The sequence below is a fragment of the Carettochelys insculpta genome, chromosome 4 (assembly GCF_033958435.1).
Source record: "Carettochelys insculpta isolate YL-2023 chromosome 4, ASM3395843v1, whole genome shotgun sequence".
Classification (NCBI taxonomy): domain Eukaryota; kingdom Metazoa; phylum Chordata; order Testudines; family Carettochelyidae; genus Carettochelys; species Carettochelys insculpta.
In genome coordinates this window covers 112,255,465-112,277,836 of record NC_134140.1, presented here as the reverse complement: position 1 = coordinate 112,277,836, position 22,372 = coordinate 112,255,465, and the positions used below count along the sequence as shown (strand labels likewise).

Below are 22,372 nucleotides of genomic sequence, written 5' to 3'. Positions count from 1 at the left end.
GATGGAAGTGCTTGACCAGCAGGGGGCTGCCAATTATCTTTCCACCTTAGATCTCAACCAGGATTATTGGCAGATTCCCCTGATAAATGAAGCATGGAAAAAACATGAAGGTCCCAGGCCAACAACATGAAGGAAAATGAAGGCCCCAGGCCAGTAAAGCACAGACCCTGGGAAAGTGTGTTTTTCCCCCATGATAAAGCAGCAAGTGCATCAGATTCCTTGGCCTCGCAATCTTGGACTGACGATTCATCCCAGCATTTGCTGCCATTTCAGTGTCCCTAACTGACCTGGTGAAGACCAATGCTAAAGAAGTCCTGTGTCAGTGGATGGCAAAAAGGCCTCCCAGGAACCGAATGGGAGGTTGAGCTTGGAATCCCTATGTACAGATCTGTTCTTCAGCCAGGAGTTCTTGTTTCAGAGAGGTGTCTCAGACTTGGGTCTCCATGTACTGTTGTCCCAGAGCACCAGAGGGGAGGAGCACCCTACCATATACCTCAACAGGAAACTGTTTCCATGGGAGACATCATACTCAGTTGACAAAAAGGAAGCCCACCCAGTGAAACAGTCTGTGGATGCTCCAAGCTATTATCTGTGGTGGAACTCCTTCAAACTGGTGAATGACCATGGCCTGTTACGGTGGCTGAACCCCATGAAACCCCAGACTTATGAAAGATACCTCTTGCTAAAGCCCTACAGTTTTGAAATCCTTTACTGGGCAAAGAAAGACAGTAAGACTACCTATTTCTTTTCTGGAGAGGTGACGGGGAATGGCAGAATTTACTAAATAGCACCCCACTGTAGATGGGAGGGTGCATGGCAAGGGTATATGAACTCCTTAACTTGCAGTAGATGAGATTTCCAATCACTCAGTTGTGACCAAGTAGGCAGGAACCCCCTGCCGCTTTCCACTCCCCTCCCCTCCCTCTACCCACAATTACAAAGGGTAACAAGAAATGGCAACCGTTAGCTTTGTTGCCTACCACAAATTACCAAGTCTAGTTTGACTGTCTGCATATAGCAATCTTTATTGAAAAAAGGTAAAAATTACTCTGACCAGCTTCAACTGTGCACTGCCAAAATGAAGCAGAAACATATTTTTTAAACGCAGCCTTGATTGTGAGATCATAAATAGAATGTTGTTACATAGTGGTAAACTGGTTTAAAGACGTTAAATGAGAACATCGTTCTCGTGTCCTAGAAAAGTCAAGATATAAAATGGAGTAACACTGAACACTAGAACAAAAAATAAAAAACAGCAGAAAAACTTGTCTCAACTTTTTTGTGGGAGGTTGTTTTAGGAGTCAGAGTAGAAAGTTTAATATTGAAAAGTTTCACAGTAGAGATTCTCTGATTTGCAAGCCATTCCAGTTTTCAGCTCCTCTTCAGCTGGCTGGCTTCTTTACCTTTGCTATCGCAAGAGGAGCTATGCAGAACTCTTATAGTGACGCTACCAGCAGGATTCAGGCAATGCTATCTTTTGCAGTCATTTTTATATTCCAAAACATTATTTGCTTAGTTCTTGCTCCAAGGAAGCATCTTCCTGCTGGCTAGAGTTAAGACATACTGGCTATTCCTGTAGCACATATCTTCCTTAATCCATTAGCAAGGACAGTGAACTGAGGACATTTCACTGGGTTGTGCAGTCAGGTGCTTTATCTTTTTCTGATGTTCCACACCAGCGCTTAAAGGAATCTTCCACACATGCTGTTCCTGCAGGTTGTATGTCTATATAAAAGAAGAGAAAGACTCACAACTTGCTCTGTTTACACATACTGGGGTACAAATGCTTTGTTTGGACTAGATGTTTAGAAGGGTTTCAAAAGACTGAGGTAGACCACCTGAGCCACCCGCTACATTTAAATCCTAACCTAGACCAGGCCCTTCTTTGAGCTCAGCAGTTGGCCTGGGACGTGGAATTCTGAAGGGAGCTCAGACACTGGGAGATTTGCTGGTAGAAGCGGCAGCAACAATTTAGGTGGCACTCACTGAAAAGCAGTGACAATGTCAAAACTTGCTCCAGTGAAGTATCAGTTTAACACACTGCTGGGGAGTACTGATGACTTTTCAGACAGCTAAGAGTGCTGGTAATGGTGCTGTTAGCGCTTAATACAGGCCACCAATACAGTAAACCCTCAATTTAACAGACTAATGGGGGGAGGGGCATCCATTAAAACAGAAAGTAAGCTAAATATGAGGGTTTACTGCCCACCCATCCACGCCAGGCTCGCCCAGCACCAGTCTCTCTCCCCTCCCCCTAAAAGCCAGGGATTACAGAGGCCACAACAGCTGGAGTTGCTTGAGGAGCTGCTAGACCCCACTGCCTAACTGGAGCTTTTCTGCTGCCTGTGGCTGGGACCCCACCACACGGCTGCAGCTGCCCTGCTGTGCGTGGTTGGAGCTGACACACCCTGCCACACAGCTGGTGGAGCTGCCCCCGGAGGTGCCGTGTGCTCCTCCCACCGGATGCGAGGCACACATGCAAGTGGCATCTGCCTGTTGTATGGGCCTCATCCCTGGCAGGAGGAGCATGTGGCAGCTCGAGGTGGCAGTGGTACGGGCTGCCATGGAGTGTTCAGTCACGACAGACCATGGCAGCTGGAAGTGACAACCTGTTAAGTCCCTTATTTTTTTGGGGGAAGGTGGGCTTTAGGATTTTACAGGCCCCAGTTAAGCAGGCTGCGGGAACACCTAGGGGGAGCGGGGGAGGGGAGGACCTGGCGGACATCCGTTGTTTCCAAAGGCCGATCAATTGGGGTCAGTAAAAATCGTGGGTTTACTGTAATGGCTTTTTTCCACAATAGGTGGCTAGGCAAAGAAAGCCACTATTGGCAGACCAGGGTGGCACAGACAGGCAGGAAAGAAGAGCAGAGCAAAGGAGGATAGGAGGAACGAGAAAGGTTTGGAGAGGGAGACATTGCCCAGGCTCCCCTCTTTGCAGCTGGAGGTGGACAGTACAGTGGCTTGGGTGCAAAACTTGCTCTTAAAGATAAAAGGTTAGTCCTTGGAGACAGAAATATGCTTAATACTGCCTCTGGAATCACAGGGTTAAATGAACTTGTGGCTCTCACTCCACTGTTCTTATCCAGTCCTTGAATTCCTTAGCGCTAGTAAGAAAAGAAGAAGGCCAGTTTATGAAAACTTTTGAGATGTTGGCACTTTTTGTTCTGAAACAGATTTGGTTTTTTTGTGGGGGAGGGGATAGGAGAACAACAAGGGAGCAACACACCAAACAAACAAGTGAGCTAATATCCCAATTGCTCTGAAGATCCAGATGGAAGTGCCTTAACCATTGAGTTATTGGTATTCTCAGTATGGGTAAGGGTGTCAAAGATCCACCTTGAACCTGAGAAGTCAGTCTAGCCAAAGGTTAACAAACTCAGGTGTTCAAGAAATGAACAATTTACAACAAATACCATTTAGCTCTGCAAGCGGCTCTTCCAGCAGCATGCACCTAGCCATATGAGTAAACTGGAGTAGTCCCGACATTAACCTCTCAGAGGTTTGGTTACCCAATCCTTTACTATTCCACTAAATAGATGTTCCTAACAAAAACAGTACTGCATCACGCACCTGGAAGTATGCCTAAGCTTGAGTTATCAAAGAAATTTGGACCAGTCAGAGGAGGTATATTTTGCGAATCCAGAGGCAAAATTTCTTCAGATATATGTTCCTTGGAAGGAGAAGGCATTTTCTCTTTAAGTGAATGAGGCGCTGCCTTCCTTGGAGATCTCTGTGACATCTCCTGAGAGGTTTCTCTAGAGGACTGTGCTTTCATTTTCAGTGCTCTCTCTTTCCATTTTATAAGTTCCTCTTTCAGCTGAAGCTCATTGCTTAAAAAGGAGAAAATGATGAGTGTAAACTGCTGCAAACCTATAGGTTTTCTAAATTTTAAATTAAGCCAAAACTTTGATAATTGTAAAAGGCAAGTCCTGCATCCAAAGAAGATGAGTACTATGAGGAAGCTGGACCAGAGAGTGCCAGTTTTCAGAGCTGTAACCTGCATTAAGAAAGGAAGCCATCTCCTTTCCTAATGCATAAGGAGAGACTGAATAGGTTACCTGTCACCACTGGTGGTGTCCCAATTCAACCACTGATGTGTGAAAGTCTTAAGTCCCAAGTCACAAAGAATACAGTTTATCAAAACAAAATGGATCTTTCAAATTTTCTCATTTCTAGGATTGCCCCCAAAATATGAACTCTTAACTGAGTTAGATTACACATCAAATAGTAGTATAGCAATATATGTAGTTAATATCAGAAATTTGACTGATGATCAGCTTTTTAAACTTACCTTGCTAGAAGGTCGTTTTGCTTCTTCAACTGCAGGATTTCCTTCTGTAATTTAGCTTGTTCAGATTTTAAAATGAGCACGTGTGTGCTTTGAACAATGCCACTGCCGCCACCATATGTCAGGGGCACATGGGATTCCTGAGGAACATCTTTTCCTGATATTACTGGAGATAATGTTATATGAATCTATATCAGAAACTATTTATTATATCTTGGGCAATAAAAAAATCAAATAGAGTTGACCTTTAGAAAGTAAATGGAAGTGCTCTATGACTAGAAAATTATAATAAAATTCCCTTTTGGGGGTAAGTGTTCCCAGTAATCAATACAGTTACAACAGCTTTAACCTTTCTATACAGGAATCACAGATTATCAGTAGCCTAGTATGAAACTCAAATGGTTTTCTAGTAAATCAGATGATCTAGTAAATTTAACTGACAAATCTAAAATACAATAATGTACTAGGTATGGTTAGATGAGATAACCGTAATTGGGGCCCTACCAAATTCATAATCTATTTTAATCAATTTCAAGACCATAAGATTTTAAAAATTGCAAGTTTCATGGTTTCATTGTAGGGATTCTAACCATGAAGGGAGTTGTCAGAGGGTTGCAAATTTATTGTGGGAGGGTTGCAATACTGCTACCATGTAGTTCTGTGTTCCCACTGGCAGCCGTGCTACTTTCAGACCCTAGTGGCAGGCAAGCAGGGACGACTGGCTGGAAGCCCAGCTCTCAAGGCAAAGCTGCTGTTTCCAGAGCTGGGCCCTCAATCGACAGCCGCCACTCGCCAGCCACCAAGCTTTGAAGGTAGTAGCACACATGTAAGGATAGTTCCCCTGCTACTTCTCTGCTGCTGCAACATCCATTGCTCAGTGGTTGCCTACCTCTGAAGGTATTGAAGAAATAAGGGTGGTAATACAACCCTGCAATGCCCCCACTTTCAGAAAAGCTGATCTCCCCTGTGAAATCTGTATTGTAAAAGATTAAAAAGCACACAAAAGACAAGATCTCTTGGTCAGTGATGTGTTTTTTATGGCCATGAATTTGGTAGGGCCCTAACCATAATACTCGGTGCATAGGTTTATTCATCAATACATCTCAAAGCACTTTAAAAGAAAAGAATTATTTCCCCTTTACAGGTGGGCAAGTTTAAGTCTGAGCAAATCAATTTCTCTCTTTAAAGTACTCCAGTGAACGGGACCAAAAACAGAAGCCAGGCCTTTCAAATTACAGCCCAGTGCTCTACCTACTAGACCACACTGCCTCACATCTTGACACAGCACACACTATAAAAAATCATCTCAAACAGTGTACCACTCTGTCCAGGAATGGTTAATCTAAGTGGTGGGACAATTATAGAAATAGCCATACATGTCCTTCAGATATGACGAGCAGAAATAAAGGGGTCTTCAATTTCACACCTCATCACTACTGCAGTCACATACAGAAGAAGTGGGTCTGACCCACAAAAGCTCATTACCTAAGAAATTTGTTAGTCATTAAGGCGCTACAGAATTGCTTGTTATTTGTGAAGCTACACACTACAGACTAACTGGGCTCCTCCGGAGCTAAATTACTGTGATTTCCACAGTTAACAATGGGGTGTGACAAGCTTTTAATCAACCAGATAGTTCGCTACTCCTCACCTCCCATCTGTCTCAAAGAAAGTCTTGTCCCTCCCTTTGCCCACTGTGAAACAAAAAGACCAACATTTTCCTGTCTATTGTCCTATGTATAACCCACAGCCACAATTCTGTTTTGTTTATGCAGATATTGCGTATTTTATATTTACTCGTAACATCCTGATCTTGTTGTGCTCTTCTGAGTTCTTCTTTTAATTTTCTTAACTGTTCCTCTTTGTGATCTGCAATAGCTTCTGTATTTGCAATTCTGTATAAGGAAAAAGAGGAAGCCACTATTTTCGCAGTTTTTCCAAGGTCTTTCTACAACATTTCACTTATTTGTCTGTTCTTAGCCAAAATGAGAAATTAAGTAGATTCAGATATACTGATAAATCAGCAAAACATCAGCTCAGGAAAAAAACTACCCACAGTGACCTGTTTCCTTAACTGGTGTTCTTTGAGGCTTGTTGCTCATGTCCATTCAATGGAAGCGAGTGTGCTTGTCACCACATGCATCAGTGCCAGAACCCTCAACAGTATCTATAGAGGAAAACTCTACCCCCACAGCAGGGGTCAGCAACCCCCCACAGCACGTGCACCAAGAGAGGCAGGCAAGCCATTTCTCATTGGTATATGTGGCGCAGCTGAGCCTCTGCTGGGAGTAGGTCCGTTTGGGACTCAAGCTGGGGAGGGGTGCTGGGGAATATGGGGCCCAGCTCAGCAGGTTCACAACTGATTACTGACCATGAGTGGGCCTGGCCAAGCCCCTGCCCAGAGGGGGAGGTGTACCCACTGGGCTCAAGGGGGCGGAGCACTAGGGGATATGGGGCCCAGCTTGGCAGCTGGTTATTGGCTGCGGGGTTGGGGCCTGACCAACCTCTTCCACTTGCTGCCTCAGCCCCGTGGCCCTCCTGCCCTTGGGGAAGTGGTCAGGGCCAGCCATGCTGGGAGGGAGGGCTCCCGGCTTAGTGGCTCTTAACTCTTGCCTTGCTGCGGCAGGCAGCTCATGGAAGGCCTCGTGGTCTAGGGCAAGGAGGGAGACAGAGAAGATGAGCTGCTCCTGGCCCAGGTGACAGTAGGAGCAGGGCACAAAATGCACATGTGACTCAAGTGGAAGTTATGTGAGGTCTGGGAAGCTTCTGTCCCACCACCTGGACTCCGCCCCTCGTGCTGCCCCAGGTGGCTCTTTAACCCTTGACTTGCCTTGCCGTGATGGGAAGCTCCAGGTAGGTGACAGCTCCTGGGGTGTGAAGGGAGACAGAGAAGATGTGCTGCTCCTGGCCTGGACCAAGCAGCAGTAGAAGCAGGGCATGAAGCCCATCCAGCCCTCTGCCTGCAGGGGATCGGGGCTCAGACTCCTGCTTCCCCCACAAAGGAAAGTGGGGAGCACCCTCTGCCCCCAGAGGGAGAATGGCAGCAGAGGGGAGAAAAGCAGCAGGTCCCTCAGAGGAAAAAGGGCAGGGCAGTGTGCCCCAAGCACAAGGGGAGGAGACCCAGCAGGTTGCCCAAGAGGTGATCGTATGCTGGCCAAACCCAGTCACTGAGAGGAGATGTGACAGGGGCAGCAACTTCTCCTGCCCCAGCATGTGCTGGTCCTACCTGCAGCAATCCTCAGGGTAACTAGTGTCCCTCACTACCAGGAAGGAGGAAAGGGCCTGGCTCTAACCAACATTGCTCTGGCCTTGTGAGAGAGGGCAACCTACATCCACCCAGAGACTTCTGCAGCACAGAAACATCTTGCCTTGTTTGTTATTCCCTTAAAGAGTAAGTTTCCCCAGTGTCCAAACAGTAAAGCTCTGCATCTTTATTAATGAAGCTGTTGAAAGTAGGGCTGTTGGTGACTTTAAAAGTATTGCCGGCACTCAGAATGTACACAGAGGTCAAAAGGTTAAATTTTGGCACTCTGCCTTGGAGAGGTTGCTGACTCCTGCCCTAGAGCATCATGCCCATGCTGTGCTATATAAGGCTCTGCCGATCCCTCTCCATCCTCAGTTCCTTCTTGTTGGAAACTTCAAGAGTGGGAAAGAAGGGCAGGATGCTGAATGGTCATGAGCAACACATCCCAAAGAGCATTTATGGAAACAGGTAACTTCTTTCTTCCTCAAGTGCCGGCTCACGTTTATTCAATATAGGTGACTATAAGCAGTACCCTTGGAGGCAGGTAGGAGTTTAAGGAAATGCAGATTGCTACACAGCTCTGCTGAACCCAGCCTCATGCCCAACCTGCTGTATGATGGCATAGTGGGTCATGCACATATAAACTGATAACCACATGGGAGCCTGGCAGATGTTCTGAATAGGGATGACAACCAGGAAGGCTGCCAAAGAAACTGGAATCCTAGTTGATTGTGCTCTCACTAGTGGTAGTGGCTGGGCTCCTGCTAACTCAGTACGTCCAAGTGCAAGTGGATATACAGTTAGAGATTCTCTGCGAGGACCCCGGGAGAAACTTTATCCTTTTGGCAGATGTGAAGAAGAGTGAGAATGACTTACAAAAGGAGTGTGTCTAAGGTAAAAAGCAAGAGCTGTCCTCACATCTAGGATGTGGAGGAGCCTTTTCTTACTGGTCTTATGTGGTTTCTGGCAGAAGACAAGGAGATAGCTGTATTGATTCAAGCTGAATGTGGAAACAATTTTTGGGAGAAAGGTGGGGTGAGGCCATAGCTACAACTTGCCCTGATGGAAAAACAGTATAAGATGGCTCCAATGTCATTTGTCAAACTCACCTAGCCCACATTAATGCTACAAAAGAAACTTATTTTCCATCACAAGAGTGAAAGGGAGCGTGAGAACCTGGGCTCAAATGGTGAGCCAGTAAGCCTGAAAAGGACTTTGTTAAGGTTGCATTGGGGAACAGGAGATCAAACCTGAGAAGGAGCCTCTTGAGGCTCTTTAAGAACTTGATGGTCATGACATGGAAGAACACCGACTGAACCTTGGATCAGTGGCTAGAAGGGTGAGATTTGCAACATGTATCTGGTTAAAGGCTTCTGAGGACTTGCTTAACTTTATTTCAGGAGAATCACTCCTCCAGCTTCATAAAGCGCAGCAATGCTAAGTCTGGGGTACAAATGACTACCATGATCCCAGGACAGTAGGCCTAGTTGAAATGGCAGGGGCCGTGGTCAGAACGCTGCCAGGCTCAGAGTGCTGAATCAGTATTGGCATGCCCACATCAGGGCAATGAGGATGACCTGAGCCTTGTCCAGCTTGACCTTTAGTGGGACCCTACTGAAGAGGGGAATTGGTGTGGGAGACAAAGAATAGCCCCCACCCCCAATGGTAGGAAGAAGGAATCAGAGGAATCCTTTGGGCTCAACACTCGCCTGGAGCAGGAACTATAGCACTTCCTCTTATGTCTTGTAGTGAACAGATCCACTTGAGGAGTGCCTCGCCTCTGGAAGAGAATGACAGTCACCTCTAGCTGGAGAGCCCACTCATCAGGATGAGAAGTATGCCTAGAAAAATCTTGATCTGGAAGTATGCATCCTTGAGATCAAGGGTGGCATACCAATGTCCTGGATCCAGAGAAGGGGAAGATGGAGGCCATGGGACCATGAAGAACCTGAACTTCACCAGGTAGTGATTTAGGTCTTGAAGGTCCAAGATGGGCCCAAGGTTGCCCCTGGCCTTGAGGATTAAAACAAAAAGCAGCAATAAAACCCTGGGTTCCTGTAACGAGGTGGAACCTCCTCTGTTGCAGCTATTTGCAGCAGCCCCTTGACTTCTTGCATGAGTAGATTTTGAGAGGGATTTCTGAAGACAGACAGGGTGGAGATTAGTTGCAGGGTATAGGTATAGGTCTGCTGCACTATGTTGAGGACCCACTGGTCTGTATTCATAGAATGCCAGGCAGGAAGGAAGGAGCATAAACAGTGGGTAAATAAGAAATAGGATAGATCTAAAAACCTGAGTGGTACATTGCCCTCAGGTACACCTTCAAAAACAGGTATTTGTCCACAGGCTTAGAACAGGCAGGGCCTGCTTGGGAAGGAGGCTGGGATTGTTTACCTGGACTCCTCTTATAGTCCTTGTATTGCTCTCTGCCACCTACTGGCAGGAATGGAAACCTTGGGGCTGAGGAGGACGAACTTTTTGAATGCAGATCCAGGGATGTATAAGTCTAAAATCTTTAGGTCTGCACAAGTCTTTCAGCCAATGGAGCTCTGAATTGGTCTGCTTGGTGAAGGATGCCTACTACTACTACTACTACTACTGGTAAAGGAGAGATCTTGAATTGAATACTGAGCCTCAATACTTCAAGAGCCACAATGCATGTGAATATGAGACAGTCCTTAATAAATAATGTCAGAGTTTTAAACTAATTTTAGGACAAAGTCTAACCCCATGATGCCAGAAGATATTTTTGCACAGAGGACTTCGCTCCGCATTTACTCCACGTTTTTAAAGACATTTGTAGAATTCGGCCTCTAAACATAAAATTGTGTCTATAACTATGCTTACTAGTCCTGTAATAATTGGCAGCAAATAGTGTTTCCCAAGCACTAGATGATTCAGTTAGCTAACAGAACTTATTTTCTTGGAGTTGGTTCAAATCACTAAGAGCTGTTCAGTGGCAGGGTTATGGCTGCATAATCATATGGCCATTTCTCCTAAGGAGACCAGGGACAGGCTTGCTGCCTACTTGAATTGTGTCAGGGAGATTTCAGTGATCACTGATCCATTGACTGGTGACACTGTCCTATAAAAGAACATAACAGAGTGCACTGCCTTAGATACTGACATTGATGCTCTGCATGCATATCCTGCCAGCATTCCCAAGGCGAGTGTCTCTGCTCTGCACCCTCCCCCAGTCAGGCAACAGCAGCAAACAATTGCTGCTTTGCAGAACCAGCACACAGTGTCCAGAGCGCGGAGTGGGGACAGTGTACTGCCACATGCCCAGATAGCCTAAAGCAGAATGGCAGAGATACTGCCAGGCCGGGTCACATGGAGGCATGAGTCAGCACACTGCTGCTGGGGACAGAGCATAACAGCAAAGGGGAGGGCATTCAGGAGCAGGAAAAGCAACCAGAGAAGTGGGGGCAGGGGAAGAGACACCTAAAGTTCTCTGTACTTATCTGGAGCAGGACCTCACTCACTGCAGCCCCTGCCCCATGCTTCACTTGAACCCAGATGGCACAGCAATAGATGCAGCTCTCACCCCCACCACAACTCCTGACCTGGCCAGATGAGAGACGGGGGGAGGAGGGAAAGTTGAGTGCTGGCCAGGCTGGAGATAGATGCTATTGTTTCAGCAGTGGCAGGGCAGGGTCATTAGTGTGTCTGGAGCTGCAGAGGGGTCAGTGTCAGGAGCTGCAAATGACTCCTTAAAGAGCTGCATGAGGCTTTGGAGCTGCAGCTGGCCAACTCCTGCCCTAAGAGGAGCAGCCAAGATGCCCTATGTATGGAGACAGCAGTTGCCATGATATGAGCCACAGGATCTGCCATGTCAGATGCTGCCTGGACTGCTGCTCTAGCTGATGTGGCATACTTGTTGGCAAGCATTCAGACCTCCTTTTTAAAAGTCTCAGGGAGGGTGTGTTCGAATTTGGTCATCACCTGACATTTATATCATAGCAGGTTACCAGGGATCTGTGATTTGCCACAAAGAATTGGAGGATAAAGAAAGAGTGTCACAGAGTCTTTATGATTTGGGGTGGTACTCAGTCAGTCCCCACACTTCTGGTGGTTCACCACTGGCACAACAAGGGAACTAGGGGCTGGATGAGCATATAAAGAAAGGTTACTCACCGTAGTAACGGTGGTTCTTCGAGATGTGTCCCCGTGGGTGCTCCACATTAGGTGTCGGGCTCGCCCGGCGCCGCAGATCGGATCTTCCAAGCAGTTTCTGCCGGACCGCGCATGCGCCGGTGTGCGCCGCTCCCCCGCGCGCTCCCGGCCATGTGCGCGATCCGGTCCCCGCCAGTTCCTTGACCAACCGCCTCGGATGCTCCTGCAAAACACTAAACAGAGATCCGGAGCGGGGAGGATGGGCGGGTAGTGGAGCACCCACGGGGACACATCTCGAAGAACCACCGTTACTACGGTGAGTAACCTTTCTTTCTTCTTCGAGTGTCCCCGTGGGTGCTCCACATTAGGTGACTACCCAGCAGTAACCCAAGATAGGAGGTGGGTAATCGGATTATGTGCAGCTTGTCCCCGAGAGGACCGCTGCCAAGAGACGGGTATCCTCTTGGAATACCCTGTGAAGGGCGTAATGTTTGGCGAAGGTGTCACAGGATGACCAGGTCGCCACTCTGCAAATGTCTTTTAGCGCAACGCCCTTGAAAAAAGACTGTTGATGCTGCCACCGCCCTAGTGGAATGAGCCCTGGGCGTGGCCAGTAAAGGAGTCTTTTTGAGTTTGTAGCACATTTTTATGCAAGATACGATGTGCTTAGAGATTCTCTGCGAAGAGAGACATTCTCCTTTTGATTTGGGAGCGATAGAGACTAGGAGCCTATCCGTTCTCCGGAAGGACTTGGTCCTGTCCATATAGAAAGCTAGCGCCTGCTCACGTCCAGGAGGTGTAGGCGCACCTCTTTGTTAGAGTTATGAGGCTTTGGATAAACAAGGGTAAACAATAGGTTCGTTAGTATGAAACTCAGAAAGAAACTTTAGGAACAAAGGCTGGATGCAGCCGTATGGTTACCGCCTCCTTGGAAAAACAGCGCAGGGCGGCGTTGCCATAACTGCCTCAAGCTCGCTCACCCTGAGAGCTGACGTGATTGCGAGAAGAAAGGTCGTCTTCATCATAAGGAGGCGGAGGGAAACCGTGGCCAAAGGCTCAAACGGTGGTCCCCTTTTCGCATTAAGCACCAGGTCCGAGTTCCACAGAGGTGGAAGCGGTTTCTGAGGGGGGTATAGGCTTACCAGCCCTTTGAAGAACCTGGTAACCATGGGATGGGCGAACACCGTGTGCCCTTCCTCTTCGTGTCTGAACACCAAAATGGCGGCCAGGTGGACCTGAAACGAGGATAGCGAGAGTCCTCCTCTCTTGAGGTCCAGTAAATACTCTAATATCACAGCCATAGGCACCGAAAGGGGGCTAGCTGTTTGGTAGAACACCATGCCGTAAAGCGAGTCCATTTCTGCTTGAAGGTCTTCCTGGTGGAAGTCCTCCTGCTACTTTCTAGGACTTGCTGCACTTCCTCCGTACATGTGCTCTCTAGGGAGCTGAGCCATGGATTAACCACGTTTGTAGTCGCAGGCTTTGGGGGTGCGGATGCACTATGGACCCCTGGGCTTGCGTGAGCAGATCCCGCGCCACCGGAGGGGACCTCAGTGGCCGGTCCGACATGCGCAGGAATAGGGGGAACCATTGCTGTCGATCCCACGTTGGGACTATCGGGATCATTCAGGTTCCTTCCCTCCTGGCTTTCTGCAACACTTTGTGGATGAGCACTGTGGGAGGGAAAGCGTAAAGCAGGGGGCCCCTCCATGAGATCGCGAAGGCATCCCTCAGGGACCCCCGTCCCAGTCCTGCCCTGGAGCAGAATTGTGGGCACTTCTTGTTGTGCTGAGTAGCAAACAGGGTCTATCTGGGGAAAAACCCCATGCGTGGAAAAATCGGTTGCAGCAGATCGGGACGGATCTGCCACTCGTGCGTGAGTGCGAAACGCCTGCTCAGCTGGTCTGCCTTCACATTGCGAGCGCCTGGTAAGTACGAGGCTTTCAAGGTTACATTGTTGGCGATGCAGCAGTTCCACAACCGGACTGCTTCTACACATAAGGCACGGGACCGAGCTCCTCCTTGCCGATTTATATAAAACATGGTGGAGGTATCGTCTGTACCGATCCCGACTACCTTGCCTTTCAGTTGGTCTCGAAAGTGTCTGCAGGCGTTGAACACTGCTTTGAGCTCCAGTATATTTGTGTGCAGTGACTGCTCCATAGAGGACCACAGCCCTTGCGTCACCTCTTCGCCCATGTGTGCTCCCCACCCTATGAGGGGGGCATCTGTAGTAAGAAAAACCAATACGTGTGGTTGGTGGAAGGGTACCCTTGTTAGCAGGTTCTCTGGGTTTACCCACCATTGCAGGGATTTGCGCACCTCCGTTGTGGGCGACGCCATCCTGTGAACAGTGTGTGCTGCCGGTTTGTATACGCTCGCCAGCCAATGCTGCATGCTGCGCATGTGTAACCTGGCGTTCTGTTGTACGAAACGTTGCTGCTGCCATGTGGCCCAGCGGCTGTAAGCACGTCAGAACCGGCACCATAGGGCTGAAGGTGAAGCCTTGCGCGAGGGAGCCGATGGCCCGAAAGCGAGTCTCTGGTAGATACGCCCTCGCTGTAATAGAATTTATGCGTGCCCCTACGAACTCTATGTCCTGTGTGGGGTCTGTCTTTGATTTTGTCAGATTGATAAGCAGGCCGAGCGAAGAGAACGTGCCTGCTGTGACACATATTATGCGTAGTACCTCCTCCTTTGAGGCCCCTTTGAGTAGGCAGTCATTCAGATACTGGAATATAAATACCCCCTGTCTGTGCAGGTAGGCTGACACCACTGCCAAGGTCTTGGTGAAGACTCTGGGGGCTGAGGAGAGCCCAAACGGTAGGACCTTGTAAGTCGAGGGCTGCGAACCAATCTCCATCGTCTAGTGCCGTAAGGATGGAGGCGTTTGTGATCATCCGAAAACGTTGCTTGCGCAGGTACCGGTGAGGCCTCGAAAATCTAAGATGGACCTCCCCGTGAGGAAGTACCTCGAGTAGAACCCTCTCCCTTGCAGTTGCTCCGGCACTCTTTCCACTGCCCCTACGAGCATGAGATGGTCTACCTCCTGCTTGAGCCTCGCTACATGGGAGGTCTCCTGGAGGTGGGGCCCCGGGTGGAGGTCATGGCGGTGGGAGCAACTGGGAGGGGATGGCGTACCCCGTGGCTATGATCTCCAGCACCCATGTGTCTGTGGTGATCCTTTGCCACTGGTTATAAAATGGTCGGATGATGGCCTTGAGCACTGGTTTCGTGCCCTCTGGAAGCGAGTCCATGAGGGAGGTCAACCTAATGTGGTTGTTGAAATTATGGTTCGCTAGATGCGCTGCGTAATTTGCCATTGGCAACAGTAGCGTGGAGGAGGAGTAGACCTTTCTGCCCAACAGCTCTAGCTTTTTGGCATGTTTGTTTATTCCCCCACGTTGCGACGACTCCGCCACCAAAGAATTTGGTTGTGGGTGGCTGAACAGGAACTCCATGCCCTTCGTGGGCACGAAGTATTTTTTTTTTTTTTTTTTTTTCGCTCTTTTGTGGACAGGCGGAATAGTCGCAGGAGTCTGCCATATCATAGTGGCAGGCTCCAAGATTGCGTCATCAGCGGTATTGCTATTTTGGAGGAGGCCGGAGGTCTCAGATTTTTGAGGAGCTTATGGTGTTGCTCTTGCACCTTTGCTGTCTGGAAGCCTTGCGTGAAGGCCACCCTCGTAAAACAGCTCTTGGAACTGTCTGAGATCGTCCGGAGGATGGACGCCCCCCGGGGCCGTAGCCTCATCCGGGGAGGAAAGCGAGGAACCGCTGGGGTACGTCTTTCTGGACCCTTCCGGTTCCTGCTGATGATGGTACACCCTCTCACTAGAGGTGTGCGAGGAAAAATCTCGGGGTTCCATAACCAGTCCCCCCTGAGATGCTTACGTCTCTGTCCCCGGTCACAATTGCCCTTGGGGGTACGAGATCGTTCGTAGGGATCTTTCCCTAGTAGATTGCCGATGGTGTCTATGCCCTGCGTGGTAGGGGCGACCACGGCAGTATAAGCACTGGTCTTGGGAAGGTGACCTAGACCACTCCCTTGGTGCATACCCTTTGCGTCTGGGGGAGGGAGACCGTCGAGACCCTGGAGAGAGCGATGGAGGTGGTCCCAGCCAGGGCGAGGCTGGTTGCAGAAATGGAGAAGGGGGCTCTGGGTAGGCCAAGGAGGGGGGGGACCCCTGCCTTCTAGTTGGAGTCTGCAACATAGCGGAGGGCTGTGAGAAAGCAACTACACAGCCCTGTGCGGAGAGGGGCTGCAATGCCTCCTCTTGTGTGCAGTCTTCCCCCTCCCTTGAGGAGGTAACTCCGCCCCTGACATACAGGGGATCCCGGCCACGTCCGCACCGAGCTCGGCACACTCGAAGTCGGTGCCGCATGTGCGGTGTCCTTCGGTGCCGGCAGACTGCGTGCCTGCGCGCTCTGCACCGCCGGTTTTCCAGGGGTCGGTGGTACCGGCGCTTGTTTAGCCGCCGCCCTGCCTGCGGTGCGGGGCGGCTGGCTGATTATCGAAGGGTGAGCCGCTTGCACGTGGCTCTGCGTGCCGCCGCCGATCAGCTGTTGCTGCGGCTGGGGGCTGCTCGCTCCTCCCGTCCCGCTCGTTGTTGCTGCCGGCAGGGATCGGGCTGGGGGGCATACAGGGCATTCCGGCGTCCGCACCGAGCTCGGCACGCTCAAGGGCGGTGCCGCACGTGCGGTGTCCTCCAGTGCCGGCAGGCTACGTGCCTGCGCGCTCTGCACCGCCGGTTCCCCAGGGGTCGGTGCCGCTGCCTGCGGTGCCGCTGGTACCAGCGCTTGTTTAGCCGCCGCCCTGCCTGCGGTGCGGGGCGGCTGGCTGATTATCGGAGGCTGAGCTGCTTCCACGTGGCTCTCCGTGCCGCCGCTGATCAGCTGTTGCTGCGGCTGGGGGCTGCTCGCTCCTCCCGTCCCGCTCGCTGTTGCTGCCGGCAGGGATTGGGCTGGGGAGCATACAGGGGATTCCGGCCCCGTCTGCACCGAGCTCGGCACGCTCGAGGGCGATGCCGCATGTGCGGTGTCCTCCGGTGCCGGCAGGCTGCGTGCCTGCGCGCTCTGCACCGCCGGTTCCCCGGGGGTCGGTGCCGCTGCCTGCGGTGCCGCCAGTACCGGCGTTTGCTTAGCCGCCGCCCTGCCTGCGGTGCGGGGCGGCTGGCTGAGTATTGGAGGCTGAGCCGCTTCCACGTGGCTCTCCGTGCCGCCGCCGATCAGCTGTTGCTGCGGCTGGGGGCTGCTTGCTCCTCCCGTCCCGCTCGCTGTTGCTGCCGGCAGGGATCGGGCTGGAGATACTTTCCTCCGTTTCTGCGCTGATGGGGTGAGGGAGGCAGCTTTCCTTTTAAGGGCCCCGGAGGGTCCCTCCTGCTGCGGCCGCTCCGGCACTTCTGGCTGGAGGGCCTTGTCAAGAAGCAGCATTTTTTTTTTAAAGCCTGAAGAGGACATTGTTGGTGAGTCTTTGTGTTTTTAAGTGGGTACTTAGCACCTTCTTTGTGCCGTTTTCCCCGTCCGATGGTCTGCCTTAGCCGGAGGGCTGATAGCCCTAGCTCCTGGCCTCCGGCGCTTGTTACTGGGACTGGCTGAGCTGTCCCTCTCCTAGCTTGTTCGTTGTTGTTTTTTTTTTTTTTTTTTTTTTTTTTACAAAATAACAAACGGCTAGCTTATAGTAGCCTAAGTGCCTGAAAAACTTTAAGAAAAAACAGATAAAGCCATTGAATACACTACTTGGCCTTAGCCTAGTTGGATTCCGTCTGCAGCCGACGGCGGTTAAGAGGAACTGGCGGGGACCGGATCGCGCACATGGCCGGGAGCGCGCGGGGGAGCGGCGCGCACCGGCGCATGCGCGGTCCGGCAGAAACTGCTTGGAAGATCCGATCTGCGGCGCCGGGCGAGCCCGACACCTAATGTGGAGCACCCACGGGGACACTCGAAGAAGAACTACTCATGTACATGGGTGAGGATGAAGTATTTGTACTTTGCTTTTTCAGAGACTTGGCAGGGAGGAGGGAATCTGCCAAAGACTTCTTGTCATTTTTGTGACTGTGTCACGGAGGGCACCCCTGCATGAGGTGGGTGGTGAGAAGTAGGGTCAATTACACCTTTCAATTGGAGGTGGAGCCTTTAGGTCAATAAGGCTGCCAAAGCAGGGTCTGACAACTCCCTGCTTGCCCATCTCTTTCAGTGGGCCTGGATATCTGCCTCTGCCTGCCTTCTTAGGCTTTTTAGCTAGAGCCAAGGATGGGGATGGTGACAGCTTCTGGACAGTACTGGCAGCGTACTGCACACCAAGGCGCTAGTGGGTGGCACAGAATCTGAGCACTGATCATGTGCCAAGGCAAGGGCTGACTCCATCCACAGAGCTTTTCAATGTCTGTCTCCTTTTTAGTTTGCGGCCTCAAGAATTTGGAAATCCAGCACTTGTCACTAATGTGTGCTTCACCTGAGCACAGTAAACAGTAGTTGTGAGGGTCATTAGTGGCAACAAACAACATACAGCCAGGGGACCAGGACATGCCCTGTCTTGAGGAAACATATCACGGAACTTACAAACTCTGAACTGCAAACAATCAACAGAATAGAGGGAATCTACCAATTACGGTAAGAGAGGCACAAAAGGAATAGCTGTAACAGTGCAGTTCCAAGCACCATCACTAGTGGCAAGAAGAAACTGAGGGTGGAGAGGTTCCAGTAGCGCCCTATATAGCATGGCATGTGCCTAGCACTCTGTGGACACTGGAGCCAGTCCCCTATGGATAGGGATGAGGGGAAAAATCTTCTGCCACTGGTGTATGTGGTGAGCACACACCTATTTTGAATGGACAAGAACTGGAACTCTTCACCAAGAAATCACGATGTATTTAAAAATTTACACAATCTCACCCAGGACAAAATTCTTTTGATCTATCCAGAAATTACAATATTCAGAATCTCTTCAAAACCATGTTTCAGCACCAAATATCTAATAAGGCTTATATTTTCAAGTACAGTTTCTACCTAATCCAGAGAGATCTGCAGCATCTAAACAGAATGTTTGAAACAACTTGTGGGTTGGTTGGTTTTGTTTTTTTTATACAACTTCCCAATAACAGATCTTATGCTTTTCAAAAGAGAATTGGCAAACAATAGGATGCATAGGACAGTAAAATAATTAAACTTACTTCTGTTCAAAAATGCTGGACAGTTTCATTCTTTCCATATCAGCTTTCACCAACTGAGTTTTGAGATTATCAATTTCTTCTTTATACAAAGTGGCACCTTTATCTAGTTTCGCCTGATACGTTGGGTGGAAGGAAAAAGGAGATCCAGTGAGAAGAGAGTTATTTGTTCAAATTAATTACGGATATTTAAATACCATTTTGCAAAGTCAGGACTCTGATTGTAATGGTTTCACTTGGGTTCCAAGCCTGGCTACTTGCTGCTTCACTGAGAAGGTCTGAAGACACAGGCTAAACCAAGCAGAAAATAATGCACTGCTCCAGTACCACAGAGTGCAACAGGCTGGTGTTCAAGAGCCTTAGAATTTCTTCCTATCCCCTAGTAGAAAACAGGGCTAACATTTTGCTTACGTAACTATGAAGTTCTGTAATGAAACACAACATACCTTGAGAGTCTGTTTCTCTGTTAACACATTTTTAAGACACTTTTCAGTCTCATTTAATTTAGCCTGAAGTTGGACAAGTTCACTTGCTTCAACTTTCTTTTTCATCTCTGTTTGTAAGATGGCTATTCTGTCTTCCTTCTCCTTGACGTTTTTTCCTGCTTCATTTACTGAAATTTCCAGCTTTTGGATTGTTGTTTTCATAATCTTAAGAAAAATATTAAGTTATCAGAAGAAATACAAGCAATTACAAAAACATTTGGCAGGCTTGTCAGCTGTATTAGAGGCCAAGGAAATAAAGATGTCTCATTCTGTTAGCTGGAAAATGTAAGGTGGCTTGTGCTGCCTGCCTGTAGCAACTACTGCAGCCTCTGGGGCTGTCAGTAGGATACTCTTCCAGATACTCCAGCATGCTCAGAACTGTAGAAAACAAATTAATCTGGCAAGTGATTATAAATTATCATCAGCTATTCAATTGCCCTACACTCTTAAGATCCTTGCATATGTACCAAAAAATCTACATTTCTTTGCTAAAGGCAATTACATAGTAATTTCTATTACAAAATTATGTATTGAGATAATCACTGATGCATATTTCTAGTTTCGTAGTTCAGTTCTGATCCAACAGGACCTTTCTCAGTTATTTGAAATAAAAGACATTTACCTTTTTAATAGTAGTTTTGAGTTCTATGCCAATCCCTAGTCTATCACAAAGAGACTGTCTGACCACATGTAAACTTTAAAGTAGCTTGTGAAATTGCTCAGCTTTTTCTATAGCTTGTTTTGCATTTCTGATTTAAACTGAATTAGCATATGACATTATTTACCTTTATATCTTGTTCTGCAGCTTTTAATTGGTTAAAAAGTCTGTAGTTTTCTTCTTCTAGTGCAAGATTAGCAACACCGCTAGGTGCCAGTTGTTCCTTAATTGTCTTCAGTTGTTTAAATAACTCCTCAGTTTTTCTTTTTCTTTGCTTTAGTTCTATTTCTGAATCCTTGCAATAGTTGGCAGTTATGGTATCCATCTCTGATGAAGTTTGAAGGAGCATCTACAAATAATTAAAAATAATGCCGTGCATGTAATTGTAAGACTACTAGTTTTTATAGTATTTTATTTGTGGCTGGTTTTAAAGATATATAAGAAATAAATCCAAGTAACTTGTCAGACTACATACATCCACTTGCAGGCAAATGGCGAAATAATTATGCAGAAACTGATTAAAAAAAGTTAAATGTATGCATTTAAAATATATTTATTTCCAATGTACAACATAGGAGACAGTCCTGAAGACCCTCCTGGAGGTACAGCTTGGACTTTTAGGTTCAGATGTCTGGCCTCAAGAACCACAAAAAGTTGGGATGCCGGGAAATATAACTGCTTCATAAGAGAATACAGAATTTCCTGCTCTTAAACTTTTACTCCCACTAGTATAGGTTGAGTGTTTAGGGAAAGGGAAGGTGTGGAAAAGAGGAAAAAGTAGAACAAAGTTCTACCAGATTATTATAATAGAGTCTTCAAGTGGTGTTGGAAAAACAAGATAATATCCTAGGAGAAGAGAGTTCGAAGAAACAGAAGTGATTGGATCAAGTCCTAAAGATGTGTAAGCAGACACATAATATGCACACTGAAGTCCATAGGTGACCTGACCTTTCCTTGGATTTCCAATGGGCTTTTGATCAGGTCCTTAAATGAAAGAAGATTTTGCATCCCACTTTGCTCTGGTCACATGACCTATAAACTTTACTTAACCATGAAAAATGCCTATAAATAGACTGCACATGATATGATCTACTATCATATTTAAAACTGACCTTTAATACACAGAGTTCATGTTTCTAAATGAAACTATAATTGTGTTAGTTTGGTTTTGCTGGAATAACTTTACATGCAACTTCATTTTCATTGGGCAGCCATATACATTGTTACACCAGACCAGAACTTATAGAACATTTTTTCATGCAGCATTAAAAACCACATTGTTCAAGTTTAAGAAAAAAAGTCATTAATAGTTTCAGATAGAAGTTGTCAGGGTCTGACAACAATTTGCATCAGGCTACAGAATTAATAGTAGAACTGTCACATGTCCGTTACATTTGGCCATCTGTGTAAACATCTCTGGTATAAGGATGTGTCTGGGTTTAGGGAGCACCATGTACTCTGAGCACTGGTGGTTAGACTTTCCCTTTTTCATGTGAAAGAGATGGTTTGCCTCTCTTTTCCCATCCCTATTACAGAGGAAAAGCACAGGAACAGTGAGAAGAAATTTCATAGGAGAGAGAACACGATCATTTTCTGAATGAAAACTCTTGAGCGCTCAGTCTGTCCTGGAGTGCAATATGGATCAAGAACTCAAGAACTTGCAGAGATATTGGAGAAAAAAACAAAGGGAAGAGACAAGAACACTGCAAAACTTCCAAGTAAAACTTCATTTTGCAGCTTAGTACAGTATGACGGTACTAACTGAAATTAGGTGGTTAGCTTAGACAACGTACAAATACTTGTGAACAAAAGAATACTCCCAGAAGAAAACTGGTGCTTTTATCGATTTCAGAGTTGTGTTGAAAGACAAATTGAATGATGTACTGTTACAGAAAGACCTTTCACCTTGACTTTAGGTGTCCAGAATTTAATCACTTGTAAAAGCTTCTCATTATCTTGCTTTATTGATTCTTTAAGTTTTTCTACATCACAATGATTTCCTGAACATGTTTCCAAAATTTGCATTGCTTCCTTTCTAGCACTCTCTTCCTGTTGTAGCTCAGACTCTATGCTGATAATCTCAGTTTCTACTGCTGACATGTCGCTGAGAATGAGCTGCATTTAAAAAAAAAAAAATGAAAACAAGTGATTTCCCAGTTTGCTTGCACAGCATTAGTTTTCAACAACTGAATGGCTCAAATAACTTTACAGTATTATACCAATTTACAAAGAAATTGTTAGTAATGACTGCATTTGCCTTCTTCCATATAAACATTATATAGTTTAATATATCTTAGCTTCAAGTTATTCCACATTTGAAGTATAGGTTCATAGTTTATTTTATATTCTACCACCTTTGACAACAACAATCAATCCTTAACAGTGGCAGAGTAGTGCAGTTCAAGGATATAT

General features: G+C 47.6%; 1 protein-coding gene across 1 annotated transcript in view; it reads right to left on the bottom strand.

Annotated features, from left to right (window-relative positions):
- Positions 1–1,373: 1,373 nt before the first annotated feature.
- Positions 1,374–22,372, bottom strand: part of CENPE (centromere protein E) — a 92,557-nt gene continuing 71,558 nt past the window's right edge. Inside the window, exons 39-46 of the mRNA XM_074991989.1 lie at positions 21,866–22,075; positions 20,088–20,309; positions 19,264–19,467; positions 18,821–18,933; positions 6,086–6,183; positions 4,292–4,454; positions 3,571–3,830; positions 1,374–1,725 (exon numbers count right to left, since the gene is read on the bottom strand). Coding sequence (XP_074848090.1) covers positions 1,628–1,725; positions 3,571–3,830; positions 4,292–4,454; positions 6,086–6,183; positions 18,821–18,933; positions 19,264–19,467; positions 20,088–20,309; positions 21,866–22,075 — 1,368 coding nt within the window. The 3' untranslated portion in view covers positions 1,374–1,627. The remainder of the gene's footprint in view (positions 1,726–3,570; positions 3,831–4,291; positions 4,455–6,085; positions 6,184–18,820; positions 18,934–19,263; positions 19,468–20,087; positions 20,310–21,865; positions 22,076–22,372) is intronic.